Source organism: Eucyclogobius newberryi, unplaced genomic scaffold (genome assembly GCF_026437365.1).
Source record: "Eucyclogobius newberryi isolate DKJ021-1_F unplaced genomic scaffold, fEucNew1.0.hap1 SCAF_4, whole genome shotgun sequence".
Classification (NCBI taxonomy): Eukaryota; Metazoa; Chordata; class Actinopteri; order Gobiiformes; family Gobiidae; genus Eucyclogobius; species Eucyclogobius newberryi.
Window position 1 is genome coordinate 27,304,255 of NW_027316056.1, and position 19,573 is coordinate 27,323,827.

Consider the following 19,573-nt stretch of genomic DNA (forward strand, 5'->3'; position numbering starts at 1 on the left):
ATCAAGTATCAACCACTAGAGGGCGAAGTCACAGCATTATTGCCTCACAGGCTTGTTTTATAACTCCCCCTCTGCATCACATTCTTCTTCAACAATGCAAACTTAAAACACTCCTCCTCAGTCCACGCTGGGGACGTAAGATGTCGATGAGCGTCTGTGAATCCACCATCTTCATCTCCATTGGTCAGAAATCACCGCGCGGAGAGCATCATCACAAACTCTGCAAGGACACGGCACATTCACTGACACGCACAAATGATATCATAAAAGAACAATACAGGATGCAGCTCCTGACCTGATGGGAGGAGAAGGGAGAATTGTAATAACTAGGTGTTTTCCCTGTTCGCAGAAGCATTAAAACCTCTTGCGTAACATCTACTTGTATTCATTTAACTGGAAACGTGTCAACGAAGGACTTGACCTGGGGCACCATCACTTTTCAATTCAAGCAGCCAATCAACGCTTTTATGTTCGATTGTGTTGTTCCTCTGAACTGAAAGACCTCTGATTGCACATGGGAGGCTACTTACTGACCGGTGAAAGTATTGAAGCTTAAAGTCCTGATTAACACAGTGACATGAATCCCCAGGCACCACATTAACCCCTTTTCCCCGGGATGAATTCGACAAGGGAGCGCTACCCCATCAGTAATGTGTCTGCTGGTGTCCGTTCAGCCCATGAGACCGGACAGGGGACTGGACAGAGGTCCCCGGGGGCTAATTGATGATAAAGCGGCTGCCTATTGATCCCTGCCGAGACGAACACGCCTTTTCATATGTTCTCGATAATTGTAATTGATCGGACGGCTCAGACAGGACAAACAGACCTCACCTGCAGGATGGGCAGCGCAACCGATAAAATGTGTGTCTTTTTCCTCATTTTCTGGACTAATTTTGTCCCCTGAGCGCTTGTTTCACTCAAATTAACTTCATATGGTAAAATATAAACTGAAAGTAGTTCCTCTGTCCCACAAACAGACTCAGAAGCATCTTATTGAAGCACAGAAAGGCAATTCGCTCAACGTTTCGTGACCTCAAAGTCTGTATTAGCGATGAATGTCAAGTGTTCCTGTTGTTTATCTGGTTGTCTACAACTGTTTACCGGATTTTCTTCTTATTTTCTTTTTTCAGGTACGAGCTAAATATCAAACAGAGTTGTTATCAGACCGCAGCAGCTTTCGCCCCCACATTTTCTGTTGTGTTTTGCAGGTGAAACTGTCATTACTCACTAGCGACACTCCTGCATTGTTTCCCGCTCACTGCTAAAAACTTTGAATATTGCCATGCAGGCCATACTATTGTCTATTTGTCCCATAATGCCACTTGTGCAGGGAGGTCCTTGGAGGCGTGTGGTGTGAGACATGTGACAGGTGCCCAGGCGTCTATTGATTTGCGTAATGCACTGGCCAATTCGATTTCGCTTCCATCCCGTCGCTAGCTAACGCACCTCGACACCTTTAACTTTCACATCTTCTTCCGCGTTGTCCCGTTCACCTCGGCCTCTTCCTGTCCGACGCCGCCACCAGCCGGCTAAGCTACTTTGATTAATTGACCTAACGTTGTAATTGTCAGGTCCGGCTCTCACCATCAAAGTCAACTGTGCCGTCTTTATTGAGGTCAATGTCGGCGAGAATCTCCTCCAGCTCGCCCTTCTTCAGCTTCTCTCCCAGCAGTGTCTTCACGCCCTCTTTGAGCTCGTCGGACGTGATCTTGCCATCTCCATTGCAGTCGAACTGTGTGTAGACATAATAGGAAAGTGTAAGGACTGGTGCAGATGAATTACTTGAAACTGTCTGGGAAAAGTTCTGTGGAAGCCTGAAAACAGCTTGTCTGCAGATGGGGCCCTGCTGACTCAGGAAGTGCGAACCCAAGTGAGAAACCCTGGAAGTGAGAACACTACGGCTGTGATGTAACTAAAAATCTATTTACATACACAAAAAGTGACCGATTTGAAAGCGGAGAGGGTCAAAACAGTGGAATTGTTCAAATATATCGTTATAGTCGATCATAGTAGATGATGATTATTATTGTCAATGTTTCCTTGCCAGAAACGTGAATACCGTATTTTTCGGATTATACATCCCACCGGAGTATAAGTAGCATTTTTGAGGACATTTATTTGATAAAATCCAAGACCAAGAACAGACATTTCATCTTGAAAGCAATTTTAAAATAATAATGTGGTGAATAGATGTACGTATGCTAACGTAACACCTTCAGCTACATGACGCACAGACAGAACTGTGGTAAATGTCTGGTATGTTAACGTAACATATTAACAGTTATTCAGATAACTACAGCATAAAGAACATGCTAACAAGTTCACCAAAGCATCAGTATTACCCCAAATCACTAAATCCACTGAATTCTTCTTCCTCTGTGTCACTTCTAAACAACTCCACAAACTCCAGAGGAAGAGGAAGTGCTGATTCTTCTTCTGCGTCGCTTAGAGCCTAGAGCGTTGCCAGTGTGAAAATAACAAATAATATCACATATAAGTTGGTCTGGAGTATAAATCGCACCCCGGCCAAAACCATGAAAAAAACGTATAGTCTCATAGTTCGGAAAATATGGTAATAAATATAGTCCAGTCATCCTGTTACTTTAACTCAAACAGGCAACGATACATGCAGGGCTATTATTGAACATATTGCCAGTGTGCTGAGGCCACAAGGCATATAAAACATATTTCATTATCTTGCTGCTTAGTCGGATACTACGTCATACCAACAAAAGGCAATTAAATCAGTGCTTGGCTATACCTGACTCCACTGACGTAAGCCCATAAATTGTCCTGCTCCCCTGCACTCGGCTGTCATGACAAATTAGCGGGAGTGTAGCCGGGTCCAGGGTAGACACAGCAGGAATCATTACTGTCAATATTTCTTCTCTGCACACTGGGAAATTCCTTGCTATTTTGCTCTTCCAGAGGAGGGCCCCCGTTGCTCGTCTCAAAGTCCCGTCATCCAATGTACCGTGCAGAACTACCACTTGAGCTCTTTCTCACACCGGGTTTCACCAGGGTGCTCTTACTTGTTTGAAGGCACAGCGGAGTTCTTTCAGCCCAACCATGTGAGCCGTCTCGGCCACCATCCTTGGTCCCATTAACTCGCAAAAGTCATCAAAGTCGACATGGCCACCCCCTGCAGAGAAATATGGAGGGCACTTATTGTTCAACCTTAGAGTGGCTAACGCCAGGCTAACGGCGTCTCCTCTGAGAATATGCCATATGAATTTATGAATGCACAAGGCACTAAAGTATGAGCTATATGGTGGGCTGGACCACAAAAGGAATAATAAAAATACTGATAGTAAAATACATACAATACACTTCCTTCAATTTGAAATAACAGCAATAAACAAATAAAATACACAGTAATAATAATAATGATAAATATAGCCGCAAGCGGCAATGATCGGCCCTCGCCACGCCGCCGCCACACCGCCGCCACGCCGCAAGAGGAGGGGGCGCTAACACGCCCCAATTGTCCTTTTATTACGCCTACTGCTGAATCTGTGACGCTGTCACATCTTCTCCCCTTTGTTTTACCATCAAAAAGCAATTTTATTTTGAATTATTGGCAAAATGTGCGCCTTTGCCGCACAGACACCGTGACTCTTTGAATAAAAATGTGGATAACTTTTGATGGTCCACACCTGAAGATGAGTCTCACCAAATTTCACGTTGATAGGGATCACGTTGATACTTTCACCAGGAGTTGGTGAAAGTATAAAGTGTAAGCATGTTCTGGTGATTTCCCCATTGGAATGACATGGGAGGTTTCGGTCATCGCTACAGCAAAGCCATAACAATTATGACATGGGTCTCATTTACGTTTTTGATGTGGATGCCAAAATTGAGTTTTGTGTCAAATTTCAGATAATTTCGCAAAACTAAACATTTAACCTCCATATAAAATCTGTAGGGGGCGCTGTGGCGCCAAATTAATTAATTTCACTTCAAGTAGGTTTAGGGCAAAGAGTTTAACAACTGATTCTAATTTGACGCCATTCGGACTTTATCTGCGCAAACGGCAGAAACGTTAAATTTGGGAGATTTCTGAAATTCTTGCTACAGTTTGCGGCTTCGCCGCACAGAGACCGTGACAGGTATCAATGTAATTTGAATAACTTTTGATGTCCCACTCCTCAGTAGCATTTTCACCAGATTTCAGCTTTTTAGAGCCAACGCCCTGGGAGGAGTTCGTAAAAGTACGACGTTGCTTAGCCATTTTTGAAGCAATATGGCTGACATTTGGTTGGGCGGACGGCGTTGCCGTAACAATATTTTTTACTTATCTTGTCACCATCTACCTCTGCGCCAAATTTCATGATTCTACGATCAGATTTTTTTTGGGTCATTTCCTATCTCTCAATGCATTTTTGGTACATTTGGGGGTGCCAATTTTGTTTATTTTAGAAAAGGGAAATAGCCAGAATGTAGAGAGGCACGATTTTTAGAGGTGTGCAAATTTTTGTGACTTTTCGTCAATGTTCACTGGGTGAAAAATAGGGGGGTTGGTCCCGAGAAGAAAGAAAGAAGAAAGAATAATATTCCGATGCAAAAACAATGTTTCCCATTTTTCAAATATCATAAACTATACATTTTCGGAAAGCGCTCGCGCTTTCCTACCTCATGGTGTGGGTCCCTGGTCACTGACGGGTACTTTCGTTAATTTTGAGTGGGCTCCGCCCACTTTGTGTTTTTGGCCCTCTATACAGTAATAATGTTCAATTTTTGCATTACATGCTTATATGCACGGAACATGCAAGAGATGGGGAACGTATTTGTAAGCTACTTAGGGCAAATGAGTGCTTTATATGGGGATGACGACCGCGTGTAAAGTGCTCGTTTAGTGCGAACTTTTGCACGGGCTTCGCCCGTTTACAACGGTAATGTTCCATTTTCCTACTACTAATTAGTATGCACGGGGCGTGCGTGAGTGAAGGAGTGCGTTAGTGAGTGTTTGGAAGTGGGCGAGCGCTTCGCGCTCGATTTCGTGCGCACTACATGCGCACTTTCGCAACCGTGCTTCGCACGGCCTTGCGAGATTAGTAGGCCTCTCGCCAGCTTGTGGCGCTCGGGCCTAATAATAATGATAATGATAATGATAATGATAACAAGAAGAAGACGAAGAAGAAGACTGGCCTATTTTTTTGTTAACAGTATGCAAATAGTAAATTGAAACATGGAAACCGAATTATTTCCGTTAGTAACCACCAGGCTCTTGACCTCACAAGATCAACAAAGGATTTGGAGAGCCAACAGGACTTACTCGCCTGCAACTCATATGCAAATGTCTGTGAACAAGAAGAAGACATTGGTTCCAGGTAGGTAAGAAAAAAAGATAGAAAGAAAGGTAGAAAGACATATGCAGTGAAGGTCAGGTATTTGAGTCACAGAAAAAGGTAGGAGGAAAAACAGAGAGTAGTTTCAGACTGTGCCTGATAAATAAAGAATCAAGCTTTTAATCATAATTGTAATAACTGCTCCAGGTGATTGATCACGAGCTTTAAACTCATGACATCAGAGCAAGTTGAGGTAAAGTCGAGCGCAAACCGACCGGATCCCAAACCTTATCCTTATCCGCGGCTATGGTTTCATAATGGTTCAAAAATGTTGACAGCGCAGATGTGGAGGCTTTATCACAACTTTACACAGACTTATCGTCAGTGCGGCAAAATTACCATACACATAGAAAGCTTCAGATTGAATATTTCTGTTGTTAGAAGATTCCTTGGAGTCCGTTGTGTGTTTGACCTGTACTCTAATCACCAATGCTAAAGTTTCATGAGCATTTTCTACAGAACTCGTTGCAACAAAGGCACATTTGCGTTTTATAATGCAGCTGTACTTTTATACAATGTAATTTGTTGTTGTATAATCGTCACAGCTAAAATTAAAGATTAGGACTGTTCAGATATTTGAGCAGTTTATGCAGATTTTCTTTGGCGTTTTGTTTGCATCAGCGACCAGAATCAACATGGCTGCGGATGGCGTTCAGGTCGAGTGTCTACCTTTTAATTCAGCATTAATATTGAACATTTTGATCATTATTTTTCATTAAAATAGCCTTTTAATATATAGAAAGAACATATTTATAAACAAACTGAATTTCTCATAAAAGTCCATTTGGTCCAGTCCTCTCCGTTGTTTGCTACTTCAAAGGTCCTGCGACCACAGTTTGGGAACACATGGTGAAGCATGATGTGTTTATTACTGTCAGAAAGCCATCTAAACAAAATTGCATATTCTTCGTTCATACAACTCAGGAATACACATTCAAGTTAAAGTTTGGCTTATTGTATGCACTTTTGCTTAAAACTCCAGGGCCAATCCTACCCATGGATCTATTCAAATATCGTATCAACATTAACCTAGTTTTAACTAGTTTTAAACTAATGGAGGCTTAAATGTCCATAACCATGAAAAGCAATAAACAACAACAAAGGAACAGGTATGTTATTGTTAGCGCTGAAATATTTGCTACTTCAAAGAGCTTCATACATAAATATAGACAAGTGACGAGGTGAGAAGCTAAATTAAGCTGCAGTTTTATTTCTAAAACAAACACTGACAACCAGTATCTACTTACAGGATTTTTGTGTAATGTTGTTCTCTCTCATCTTATTATTTTTATTACCAATGAGAAAACGTATGTAACAACTTCTTTTTTACATTGGCACTGTTGTTGCAGCGAACAGCTCCTGTAGCCACAGGCTCGTGCCCATTAGAAACACACAGTTTTATTTTATTTTGTTGCTCCAGATGATGTACAAAACACTAGTTCAATAACAAGACCGTTTTAGTTTCACCAACATCTTACTATCCTGATTTCACTGTGGTGGTTGTTTTTTATTCTTTATGTATTATAGTAGTGAAAATACTGTTTATTTTTCAACAGAATCATTATGTAGAAGTTCAGGGGATGTGATTGTGCTTAAGGAGTTGTCCGTGGTGCTGAAAAGTGAAACTATAGCTCAAATGAACAGGTACAAGTTCAAGAGATTATCAGATTTAGAGGTTTGCCAGAAAGAACTTGGTGAAGTAGTAAAGACCTTGAAAGAGACAATGAACACTCACACTCTGCACGTAATGAGCCGAAGTCATGTTTATAAAAGACATCGCTAACATTGATAACAGTCCTGGCCCAGTTCACTCTGGTTCAAAGGTCTATATTTTTTGTGTTGTTGTCTGTACATTATTTATCAGTTCTATCCTATGAATGGCTATTACAAAAAATGCAGATGGTAAAATTAAGTTTGTTCTGTTTTACAGCCCTGTTGTTGCTAGTCTAACCATTTAATCAGGAAATGATGGGGCTTGAAACCAGCTGGCCCTGGTCCCAGAGGACGGCAGCTGAGATCCACCTCTCTCATGACTGTATCATGATCTGGAATGGGATAATACTGCCTTTCTCTGTCTGAAAATTCATAATCAAAGTTATTTGTGAAATTGAATCACGTATTCTCTACCAAAATCCTTCACATTACATCTTTATTGGTTTCCACAGCAGGATTACAGAGCTTCCTTCCTCAATTATCAATGAAGAGTAAAATGACTAAATGATTTCCACATTGAGCACTAACGACTGCAAAGAAAGAGAGATTTACAGTCAAATCTAATTTTGACTAACACCAACTGCTAACTCTGGGTACATTTACATGGCCAGATTATAACCACAGTTTACTACAAAATACAGATTATCCTATAATCAGATCAGATTTCAGATTTTCAGAAGGAAATCTGATCATCATAGACACACGTGTCAGTCAATTGTCAGTCACTGACTGAACTTTTGGAGTAAATGTTGTATTTGGAAGACACAATACAATCAATCTAACATTTTCTCCTTCATGTTTGGCTCTGCCACACTAGTTTCACCTTTTATTGCATAATTTTCATTGTCAAAATCTGTCAAAATCTGAACAGTCAGAAAGAAATCAGATGTAACTGTTCACATGACATTTCCATAATCTTGTAACTCCACAACTCTGATAATGATCAGATGTTTGCTGTGTAAACATAGCCACTGTTTTATAGTTAGAGGAGACTCTGTCAAAGATAATAGGCTTGTAATGTTCTACACTGCAGCTTCCTTTACAATTATGTTGTCCATCATATGGTGAATTTGAATCTAGTAAATCCATCAGCAGTCACTCCATAGTACTTTGACTGCTTTACATAATATTTGTGTGTGTGTGTGTGTGTGTGTGTGTGTGTCTGTGTGTGTGTGTGTGTGTGTGTGTGTGTGTCTGTGTGTGTGTGTGTGTGTATAATGTATACCAATGATATACCCATGTATAATGTGGGTATATTCTTTTTTTTTTCTTAATGGAGATAATGGGGGGTGGGAAATGGGAAAAGGGTGGTTTGTGGGAAGGGGGGGTACTGTACTCCTATGAGAATACATGTTCACACTTGTGAACATGTACATATGAGTAGCACAATACAAGCAATTAAAAAAGGATTACTCAAACATGCATAAATCAATCAAAAAACAACTTTGAGTAAACTAGTGATGAGGGAACACTTGCAGCAACGATAAAAGCTCTTTCAAGTTGATTTAACATAATATGTCTCCTAAGGACTAAACAAAGTGAGGGAATTCAAGATATATCATGGACAAACCCTGCACCTGCTTTCCCCAGTTCATAAATCAATCTAATCAATCTTCACCTACTCAAAGTCCATATCCCCAAGAGATGCCTCGTTCTCTCTAAACCTGCTGCAGAAACAGAAATGTAGTGTTTTTCATGCTTAAATAAGAACCACCTCTGTCATATCTTGTGGACAAAGAACACCATTTGCACCCCGAGGACACGGCTACAGGTGAATACTCACATCTCATCTTGATCTGTTGGATGATCTCGATCAGCTCCATCTCTGTCGGCATGTAGCCCATGGTCCGCATACAGTCTGCTATGTCCTTGTAGTGTATGAAGCCATCTGCGTCATAGTCAAACTCCTTGAAGCCTTCCAGCAGTTCTATCAAAAAACAAGTGTGAATCCTCTCTCCTCAGAGACATTGTGATATATTACTGTTTGTGAATACTTAAATTTTTCAGAAAGTTTGGGGGGTTTATTAATGGATTTTGTAACTTCTGAGAGAGAGCACATGTCAAATCCGGGTAAGAGCGGGAGGGAGCAGGACGGAGCAGGACGGAGCAGGAGGGAGCAAGAGGGAGGAGGAGGCATCAGGAGGGAGCAGGAGGGAGCAGATGGGAGCAGGAGGGAGCAGGAGGGAGCAGGAGGGAGCAGGAGGCATCAGGACAGAGCAGGAGGCAGCAGAAGGGAGCCGGAAGGAGCCGGAGGGAGCAGGAGGGAGCATATGGGAGCAGGAGGGAACGCGAGGGAGCAGGAAGCATCAGGACGGAGCAGGGGGAGCTGATGGGAGCAGGAGGGAACACAAGGGAGCAGGAGGGAGCAGGAGGCAGCAGGTTGGAGCAGGAGAAAGCAGGAGGGAGCAGGAAGGAACATGAAGGAACAAGAGGGAGCAGAAGGGAGCAGGAGGGAGCAGGAGGGAATAGGAGGCAGCAGAAGGGAGCAAGAGGTTTGTATAGTGTGTGTGTTTGTGTGTGCCGTGTGTTGTGCTTGTGTGTGATGGTGTAAATGTGTGCTAGGGTTTGTCGAATGAAAATGGTAGACTGAGGCTTTGGGTCTAGAGTTATAGGTCTTACCATCGAGCTCCTCTGGCATGAGCTCTCTCTCCTGTTTGCCAAAGGAATAAAGAAGAGACCAGAGAAATAATTACAAGACGGCACAAGCTGAAATCAGGACGCTTTAAACGCTGCTAATTCTCAAGAGAAATACCGCAGAAATAATCTCTTTTTGACTACCAAATTAGAATAACACGCATATCATGTCCACATCAGCGCACTCTAATGGGATTTCACCCGGCACCGCGTCTTTCTAATTTACAGAATGACACAGTACTGCGTTCTCCTCAGGGGGCTCGCTCGGGTAAAAGGCCATGCCACGCGCACATCCTGGCCGACCCCCGTACAAACTGTGCATGGCAATGAGCAGCGCGGCCCCATACAATATGCATTTACCCGACACACAGTTTGCATCCAGGCCAGAAGCTTGAATATGCTCTGCCTTGTTTTGACATTTGCTCAGGGCGATGCAGCCAACTTCTCTCCGCTCACTTTTCCTTTTGCTTTCAGGGATGTTTGAGCACAGCCTGGAGCAGCCAAATCAACATGCGCAAGTTTCAAGAGCAAAAAACAGAGGTGGGGGTCCTGGAATAACCGTGATGTTACCCCCGTCAAGTTGGACATTTGAATCCATCATAAACAATCTGCTGTGGGATGCGTAAAATACTGGGCTTGAGAGCATTCCTCCATCAGCCACATAGAGTTTTACCGACTCTCCTACATTTTTAGCAGTGCACTGTCAAAGCTCAAGATCAATAGTAATAAAGTAACCTCCTTTATATTGACAGAATGGACCAGCTAAGCTAAAATACACCAACAATTTGTCAATGAGTCCGAAAGGATGCACGCCTATGCCAGAAATCTCAGCGCAAAGAAGAAGATCGACGATAGATAAAGATCACTCTTCCCGCACTAAGTGAATTAAAAGTTGAGAGTAATGCGTGGTGCTGGACGCTTCGGCAAAAACTACTACTACTACTTTGTGCTTTGGTGATTGTGTTCTGTTCGAAGTTTATCTGTTAAATTTGCCCTAGAGAATGGACTAAAAGACTGAACTATGAACAGACAAACTATGTATTACAGAACATATGTGCACGGATCCAAACAATAGGGTTAGCAGTTTTTAAAAAATGCAGAATAGATGTTTTATTGCTTGCGGAGGAAGTTACAGTACTTTAAAAAAAAGTGATGCGGCTGCTTTAAGTCACTTTATTCAGTACGAATCAAAGACATTACCCCGATGCAAAGAGTGGCGCAATATTTTCCTGATGTATTTCAATGCCAGGGCGGCTAATGCATAATTCATACAAGGTCAAACTGCTGAAGTCCACAGTATTTCCAGGAGAAGGAGAGGCTCTCGCTGTTTATTTGGAATCTGCGTGCCATGACAGATGCTTGTTCACTGTATAATAGGACCAACAAGGTTAAGACACAACGCCATGCTTGGCCCATATTGTATCAAATCATTTCCCTTCTTCATTTTTTTTCAACATAGGAGGAGTGCACCTTTTCTCAACTAAGGACCCTCAAATTGACAAGGGCTTATTTAGATACAAGGTCAACAGGATAATTGGATTTTTTTTTTTTATCCAGAAAGGATTAGGGCAGCATGGAGCGGACTCTCTTTAATTTATCCCCTTGAATGTGCCTATTAACAGTTAATTTCATTCTGTCTGCTTTCATGCGGCCCACTGTGCTGCGATGCATGTAGGCACATGTGAACGCAACATGGTACTCACACACTCACACACACTCACACACAAACACACACACACACACACACGTACGAGAAGGGGATGTTAATTATATCTCCTGTCATTCTTATCTCTCTGCTCTGTCTTTATCTGCCATGTCTACTCTGACTGGAAATCACACTGCGTCAGGATTGGATGGATGATACATGGCTGGTGAAATCGATATCACACTGTAGCGATACTGTACTTTTGATAACCTGCAATGTATCAGATTTAAAGATACGAAATGCATTTTCAAGACATGATTTACTTCCTCCAAAAAGGCAACAAAATTTGCGAAAATGCAGCCAATGTATTTTTTTAAACCAAATCTATTATCAAATATCGATAGCAAATCAGCAATAAAAATGCCATATCATATACATATCACTTTAGGTTTCAAAAAATGTATGTCTGGCAGATTGAAAATGAAAACAGAATTCTGTCAACTGGACAAAGGTTTTAAGATATGTGAATATGTTTCGCCACTCATCCAAGTAGCTTCTTCAGCTCCACTCAGCTTTGGGTTAGACACTGGCTTATATCTGTCTGAAGGGAGGAGCTAATGAGGGAGGAGCTAATGACACACAGTTGTTGACATTAAAGAGTGTTAGTGAACTCTATTGAACTGTAACCTGAGTCATAGTTTTCATAATTGTTCCATTGCCATCAATAGTACTTATTTGAGTCAAAATACTGTATACATGGAAAAATTAAATAAAAAATAACAATAATGGAGATGGGGCCTGATGTGAAACCGATTTAGATCTTCAGATGATAAATACTAAACATAGCGTACATTCAAAAGTATTCTGGCTTTATAGTGTGATAAATGTATTTAATGCGAGCGTTGTTCCACCATGATTTTGTTTGTAACATGTTTTGGCTCATGTACTGTAGGTTGATGCATGTTGCAGTGCAAAAAATATGAGTGATTTTGTCAATTTTGGCATTTGATCCAAACCTCTGTAGGACTAATACCTTAATGTAATGCTTTTTTCAGGTATTGAAATTGGTGTCAAATATCAAGAATATTCCTAGGTATTGACATTTAGTTTGAGATGTTTGTATAGTGACAACACTGCCTCAACTGCCTCTCCCTTAGTTGGACCTAATACAGAATGATGATGCATGTCTTTATTAATACATGTGTCTGTGACTCGGGGTAACAGCCAAATCCCTGTGTCTCGTGTCCCTGGATGTGACCTCATCTCTACCTGGGCTTTAACAACTCCCAACCTGGCACTGTTGAATGGAAAGACAGCTGATAAAGTGAGTGGTGAGGTAAGCCACGACAGAATGCCAGGGAACATCAAGGACATTGTCCCATAAACCACTTAAAATAATGACACTGGAGCGTTAATTGAGATAACAGCAAGACTCTGAAAGGCATATAGTGCCTCTTCGGTAAGGATTTAAAAGCTCTCACAGTAAAATCTTCTTTTCTGAACAAACCAAAGAAAAACACGATTTCACCTTAGACTCTAAACCATCATAGAAGTGAATTGTATGTCCAGAATAACCTCTCTCTACTGTAACTTTAATGCACACATTTCTCAAGTGAATTATTGAGTGGTGTGAAATAATTTCATGTTTGAATGAATAGTGGTGTGCTCTGTATCGACTTTCACTGCTTCGGTTCTTTTCACTCATCACAAATGACCATCTTGTGAACAGGCCTTTCGTTTTACAATATATGTCAAATGTGTAAACTTTATCATTATTATTTTACTATTTTACTGATTCCAATAGCTCTGGGTAGGCTTACAGTTCTGAAGGTTATGTGTTTTAATGTTTGCATAAAGAACATATATACTGGTAAATGCAGGCTTTGCCCGTTGTTGCTTTCATTGCGATCCGAGCACAACTATTCACATTTTTGTACTGGTTTATTGCTATTTGTTATGTAGAGTTATCAATATATGTCTTGAACATGTCTTAAAGATACTGTATGTTGAATAAATGGTGGAATAATGAATGAGATGTTGAGCTGACCTGGCCAAAGAGTTTATTGAGGAAGGCGACGTAGGCAGCTGCCACAGCCGAGCTGTTGCTGAGGCTTCTCTTGCCCCGTCGTTGTTTTGGACCCTCTTCAGTTGAGCTTTTCTCTTTAGACGATGGAGACTTTGTGCTGGAAAACATTTGGTCCAAAATATCATTATTACAGCCACAACATTGACACCAAATGTTTTACAATGTGTAGAGGGTTTATTCATTATTTTAGATTAGTTGTATTTCAATCAATTGAGACTAAACCATTGGAAGGTTTTATGATATCTGCCCCGGAGTCATTTAAATATAAAAATAACTCCTACAGTCTAATAATTAATATAAACATCTACAACTCTGCTTATTATTTAGTTTTCAGCATACTTCAAAAAGAATAAAAGCATTTAAACAACAGTAGAAAACATTATAAACTATTATGATTTCGCAGGCATTTATTACTGATACAGACTTTGGGAATGTACACATTTGGATGACCTTTCTCTTCTTGAATAAACTGGTCATGAATCCGAGTGCTGAGTGTCATAGTCACCGTCTGTCTGGTGATGTATTGTTTTGTCATATTTTACTCACGGTGATTCTGTCTCTTTCCCCCCTCCCTTCTTGTTCTCCTGTCTGGTTACCGCCCCCTTGTCTCTCAGCTCATCACAGGCTCTCCTCACCTGTGCGTGGGTTCACAGCTGTATCTGCTTGTTTATCGCTGGGTGTGGTATATTAGATGTGTGTTTCTCTGCCTCGGTGCGAGATTGTCTGCGTTACCTGGTCATCCCCAGCTATCGAGCCCTTATCGAGCGTCTGGTATTTTGACCATGACTTCTGCTTTTTGCCTAATCCAGTTTAACTCCGGACGATAATGATCAGTTTTTGCCCTGACCTCCCGCTGCCTAAATCTTGTGACATCTGTTTGCTATTGACAATCTCGGACCTTCCCGATTATCCTTCAGCCTTTTCTCTGACAAGTCTACGACTGTGAATCGAACCTGGAGCGGATACTACTACGCCTCTCGTCTGCTCCCTGACACCGCCGTTTGCTGGTGCTGCCCACCGCTGGAAAGATCCTTTTTTTTGTCGTCACACTTAACCAAAAGACTTTGCACATTCTCTGTCAATCACCTCCTGTTTCCATCTTCCGTAATTGGCTCCGTTCTGCCGTTCATGACACTGAGTAAATTAATTGTTGTGGGCTGAAATAAAGTGTCCTTTATCTCCCCCTGCTGTCAACACGCACTTCAATATTGGTGAAAAAAACAATGCATTTTCGTGCCTATTGTTGATTCTGCTACTTGGAATTTAGGGTGGCGTATTTGAGTGAGAATGATGTTAGTGCATAACCTCTAGTCGATACAGGTTTTATGAGGCTGTATTTTTAGGTTGTGCTGTACCGTGCCACACGACTGGGCACTTGTCTAAATGAATGTTGATTAGAACGAGAGAATGATAATAACCAGAATTTCTTGGAGAGGCTGAGCTGAAGGGCCTTGTTTTTGAATCTCCCAGTGGTGGGTGACCTGCCAGCTGCCGCGGCCTTCCCTCGTGGTGCCGTGCTATGAGAGAAAAAATAATTAATCCAACTGCGTTTGTCGGTCTGTGATAAGAATGGCTGTTGCAAAAATCACAAAAATGAACATCGCTTTTTACAACCAATTTGCATTCCCTAACAGATAAAAGTCCACCGTTACAGTGATTAGTTATTATGGCGACTTTTGTTTGGAAAATATCTGCACATATTGTCAAATGTACTTACTAAATAAAACAGTATCTTGCCTCGAGACAAGGGTAAAATCAGGGTAAAATCATGTAAAAAAGAGCGTGGTGGCAGCAATCCTTCAATCCTTCCCTATCACAAAGAGTTATGTGCCTGTCGTAAAGCTGTAAACTTTATGAAGACAAAACGTTCCGGGCGTTTGCAGCCACTGAAGTCGACTGAATCATGTAGTCATTCGTTTTTCTGGGTTCGTTGTCTCACTGACCTGGTGGACGCTGACGGTCGAATATCCGGTCCTCCTTTTGTACTTTTAGCAGACATCTGAAGCTATGACAAAAATATTATTTCAAGGGGGTAAAATACTTATGGATGTTCTTAATAACCACAGAAAAACTGAGAAAATTTGCTGTTAAAAAAAGGAAGAGAGCAAGAATATGGATATTTGCTGCTTGTCTGTTAAAAAAAGATACACCGAATATTAAAAGATTAAATGTAAAATTTAAAAAAGTTGATCAGATTCACGTTAGTTCTATTAAAATATCCAATGTAGAGAGCTGCCTGAAACAAGAGCGCTGAATGACAAAATTCACGTCTAGTCCCCGAGGAAGTCAGAGACGGCACATTTGAGCTTCAGATTTATGTTCTTTCATGCTCCTCTGCAGTTTGGACCATCCGTGTTTGATGATGAATGCCTGTTCCTGGTATAAATGGGCTAGAAACATAACAGTTCACCACTGCACAGACCACGAGGAAGCCACAGAGATGGTTATTCAGTGCAGCTTCAGGAGAGGCTACTCAGGCCATGTGCACACATCCTACTGTATACACAGTAATGAGAAAAGACGCAAGGACCGAGCAGTCCTTTAAATTACACCTAACCATTAAATGTGGCTGTCGACACAACCCAATCCCAGCTCCCACTGGTCCAATGAAACATACCATGACTGAGCAGTGATTGCCTGCCTGACACACTTTTACATAATCAGTGGAGATGTGATACGAGCTGATTGCAACATGCTTGGAGCATGCTAAGCTGCATGGAAGGAGGAAACCAACTTTAAATATATCATGATTAAAGGCTCTTAAAAGCTATTATTTCCAGAAGAAATGGAACTGAAACTAAAAGAAACATATACATACTTGAGGACACATTCATTTCCATTCCAGCTCACGTGACGGTGCCGTCACAAGTGAATATGTAGCAACATGTCATGTCAGGACTTTTCTATTGTGATGGTCTCACTTTGTTTGCATGAAGAATTGCACTCATCTTCGGTGAGCCCAGATTTCACCAGGGTAAACAAACCCAGACACACACCCACACACACGCGGTGTATACTGTTTCAGTGCACAAGTCATTGAGCCGCACTGTGCGTCTGCAGCAGTTCTCCCTAAGTGACCAATTGCTGTCAATCACAAAGCAAACTCAAGCACTTTTAGATCCTATTCACACTAATTAATGTAATGAAATGGAGGGCCAGGTGGGCCGGCTGAAACAAACAACTAATGAGCCCCACTGTTAAAGCTGAAATACAAATCTATATAGCTACAGTGCACAACACACACAGAGATGATTACCGTAAAAGTTGCCACTACTTCTTTCACATGCTTTGAATGCTGCATAATTTATACATTTTTATGCGCTAACGGCCTCTAGGGGCGCTCTCTCTCTCTATCTCACTCGCTAAGTACATGTGCAGGAGCAGAGTCAGACTTGAAGACGCAAACAGACACAGGATAATCAGTTCAGAATCAGAATCAGAAATGGTTCATTGCCATCGTCAATGAACAGAATTCACAAACAAAGGAACTTGTCTTGATGATTCGGTGCAACATAAAACAATGAACAATGAATAAGTTCAAAGAGAAACAATTTCAGAGAAGTCAAGACAGAGGTGACGTGTTATCTGTGTGTTAAGCTTCAAAATACTGTGTGTTTTATTATAATCTGACTCATATTACATCAGGTCTGTATCTAACTGCAGCTCGCTGCTGGTGTAGTGGTTTCAGGCATTGCATGTATGTGGTTGTTACTACCTCGGTGTCGTGGGTTTTTCCTGGCCCGACTGTTTGCCGAATGTCTGTATCCTTTCTCTCCTCATTTTATGCTACAGCTGTCCTGTCAAATAAAATTGTTGAGCCAAAATGAAAGTGGAAAATCAATCACATCAAATGTTAATAGAACATCTAAAAGAATGAACTAAATACAATGAAGAATACATCCTACATACGGTGATTGTATGTCAGCGTCTTTCCTCTGTAGGGCTGTAGTAGTCAAATTATTTAAATTGTACATTGTGACTCTTTAAATAGATTATCAATCAAATAAATGTAATGATTGTAGCCCAGTTCTTCAGAGTTTCAACATGACAAAATAGCATTTAATGATCTAAATTCACTGTGTAATATTTTAAATGCGCAGCTTGACAGGCACAAACGGTTGTTGTCTCTCCCCACTGTCTCACAAGTCTCGTCTTTCATATCATCCTGATGTTCTGAGGAAAATCAATCCTGCAGGGACACAAAAGCCTGTGTCTGATCCATAAACAAGCGCTCGTAATGCACTCGGTACCGGCTCTCCGCCTTATCTTCACCTCCCTCCACACGTCTCCTTCAGCACCTCATCATCACCAAACCCCAACTCCTCCAACCGCTTATTTCATGTCATGCTTTTGAAATGGGACTGTTGCCTTCAATATTGCAGCAGATAACACGAAGTGCAGGGTAAGAATGAGATCTTTCTCTCATTCACACGTCCACTGTTATGTAATATTGTGTAATTCTTCTAATTACAATTACATTTTTGGAGACTTGTCCTCTCTGCTTTGAACAAGGCACGTGGTACTGTTGTGGGCAAGCAACAAAAGCACAAATATTGACTTTAAACAAATGCAAACAGTGTGCTGGCCATCTGTTGACTCAAAACAGAAAATAGACTCACGATGCATAGATAATCATATATAATAAATGAAAGGAAGCTGGCCAAGCTGTCCAATTACAGACAAAGTTGGGAAAAAAGACACACATTCAAACCCTCCAGAGCGTCTTTACGTTCTCCTGAATTATTCATGTTTGAAATGCATAAGAAGTGTAATATTTATGCTTAATGAGAAGGAAAGGAAAATCATGCATGCTTACCTGCTACAGACACAAACCAAATGTGATGAAAAATGTGAAAAAGTTGTTCTTGTGCACCGCGATTGTGTTGCCTGCTCATGTAAGCTCACCTACAGTATATGGACATTACTCATACAAGGATTAAATGATGAAAGGGGATTATCTGGCTAAATATGTTTGGATTAAACCTGTTACATAGCGACCTCTGTACTGGCTGATTAGGCCAGTTTGTTTTTCACACTGATATTTTATTTGAATACAATGTACTACATAGACTTGCTAATCTTTTAACACATTTTTAAAAATATAGACAGTAATTTAATGTGGACGCAGATTGTGGCTTGTGCTTTCCTTAACAGACAGTCTTCCTCGCGGGTACACGTTCACATCAGACAGGTTCCTAACTGACACAAATCACTAGTGTCTGTTAAGTCCAGGGAAGGATTTAAGGGGGATTTGAGCCCCCCGTTGCCACTTTCTTTGGGTCCACGCTGTGTATCGACGTGTGACTTGTCAATAACCTGTTCTGCTGCCGGGAACACATCTAAAATGTCTTAAATCCTCTGTTTTGTCAGTGGGTGATACATGACTTTTTTCCCATTCAAATTCTCCCATAACAAACCAGTAATGTGGCCGGCTTTATGTGACTTTATGATGTGACCCATGATGCCCAGCTCTCACAGCCACTGGCAAGCATTATTCAACCGGATGCCCTTCCTGTTGTGGTTGGCTTACTCACAGGCACGTTTCACATTCCCGCGCCTCAGACTGGCCACCCTGCCGTCTGTGTCAGTGTTTCCCCAACACACCCGTCTATGACAATCCACGTTCTTCCCTGAAGCTGTTCTTCTTGGCATTTGGTTTGTTCTGCTCTGGTCACTTTAAGGGCATTACCTGAACTTTGTCTCACTTCAGCGGACAAAACTGTGGCTTTAGAAAATGTCACATGTTTCATCTGAAAGATAACACAAAGTGACATTATCACAAAAGTAAACCAAAAATGATTATGCATCGGAAGACGGTATGTGTTCATTTGAAGTTGTGTTTTGTTGTAAATAAATGGCTCATGATTCAAGCTGTTGTTTTGCCTCACAGCATTTTTCTTCGGGCTCCTTTGTGTTTTACGATACTAAAGCAGAATTGCAGAGGGAAACTGTGGAGGACCAGTTTGTGTGCGATCAAACCCTCTGTTACGCTCAAATATGCTTAGTCCGTTCGACCAAAGCCCTTATTTAGCGCTTTGCTTTTTCAAGCATTGGAAACTTATTTAACCCTGTATCGTCAGAGGAAAAGACAAGGCAGCACAATCATGTTGTTAAGTTTCATGCAAAAGTCAGCTCCCTGTGGAGAGT

At 41.3% G+C, this 19,573-nt stretch overlaps 1 protein-coding gene across 1 annotated transcript; it reads right to left on the bottom strand.

Annotated features, from left to right (window-relative positions):
* Nucleotides 1-3: 3 nt before the first annotated feature.
* On the bottom strand, nt 4-18,362 carry cabp4 (calcium binding protein 4). The gene is made up of 9 exons (XM_072462870.1): nt 18,243-18,362; nt 15,370-15,425; nt 14,845-14,943; nt 13,388-13,523; nt 9,681-9,711; nt 8,845-8,988; nt 3,033-3,142; nt 1,585-1,732; nt 4-220 (listed from the first exon to the last, which is right to left on the bottom strand). The coding sequence occupies exons 2-9, from the start codon at nt 15,423-15,425 to the stop codon at nt 192-194; spliced, it is 753 nt and encodes a 250-aa protein (XP_072318971.1). The 5' UTR covers nt 18,243-18,362; the 3' UTR covers nt 4-191.
* Nucleotides 18,363-19,573: the final 1,211 nt, after the last annotated feature.

Excerpts from the sequence above, each read along its gene's own strand:
- cabp4 (XM_072462870.1), bottom strand. The coding sequence starts at position 15,425 with ATGTCTGCTAAAAGTACAAAAGGAGGACCGGATATTCGACCGTCAGCG. Across the intron at positions 14,944-15,369 it reads CGACCGTCAGCGTCCACCAG|CACGGCACCACGAGGGAAGG; the intron begins GTCAGTGAGACA and ends TTTCTCTCATAG. Across the intron at positions 1,733-3,032 it reads TCCGCTGTGCCTTCAAACAA|TTCGACTGCAATGGAGATGG; the intron begins GTAAGAGCACCC and ends GTCTACACACAG.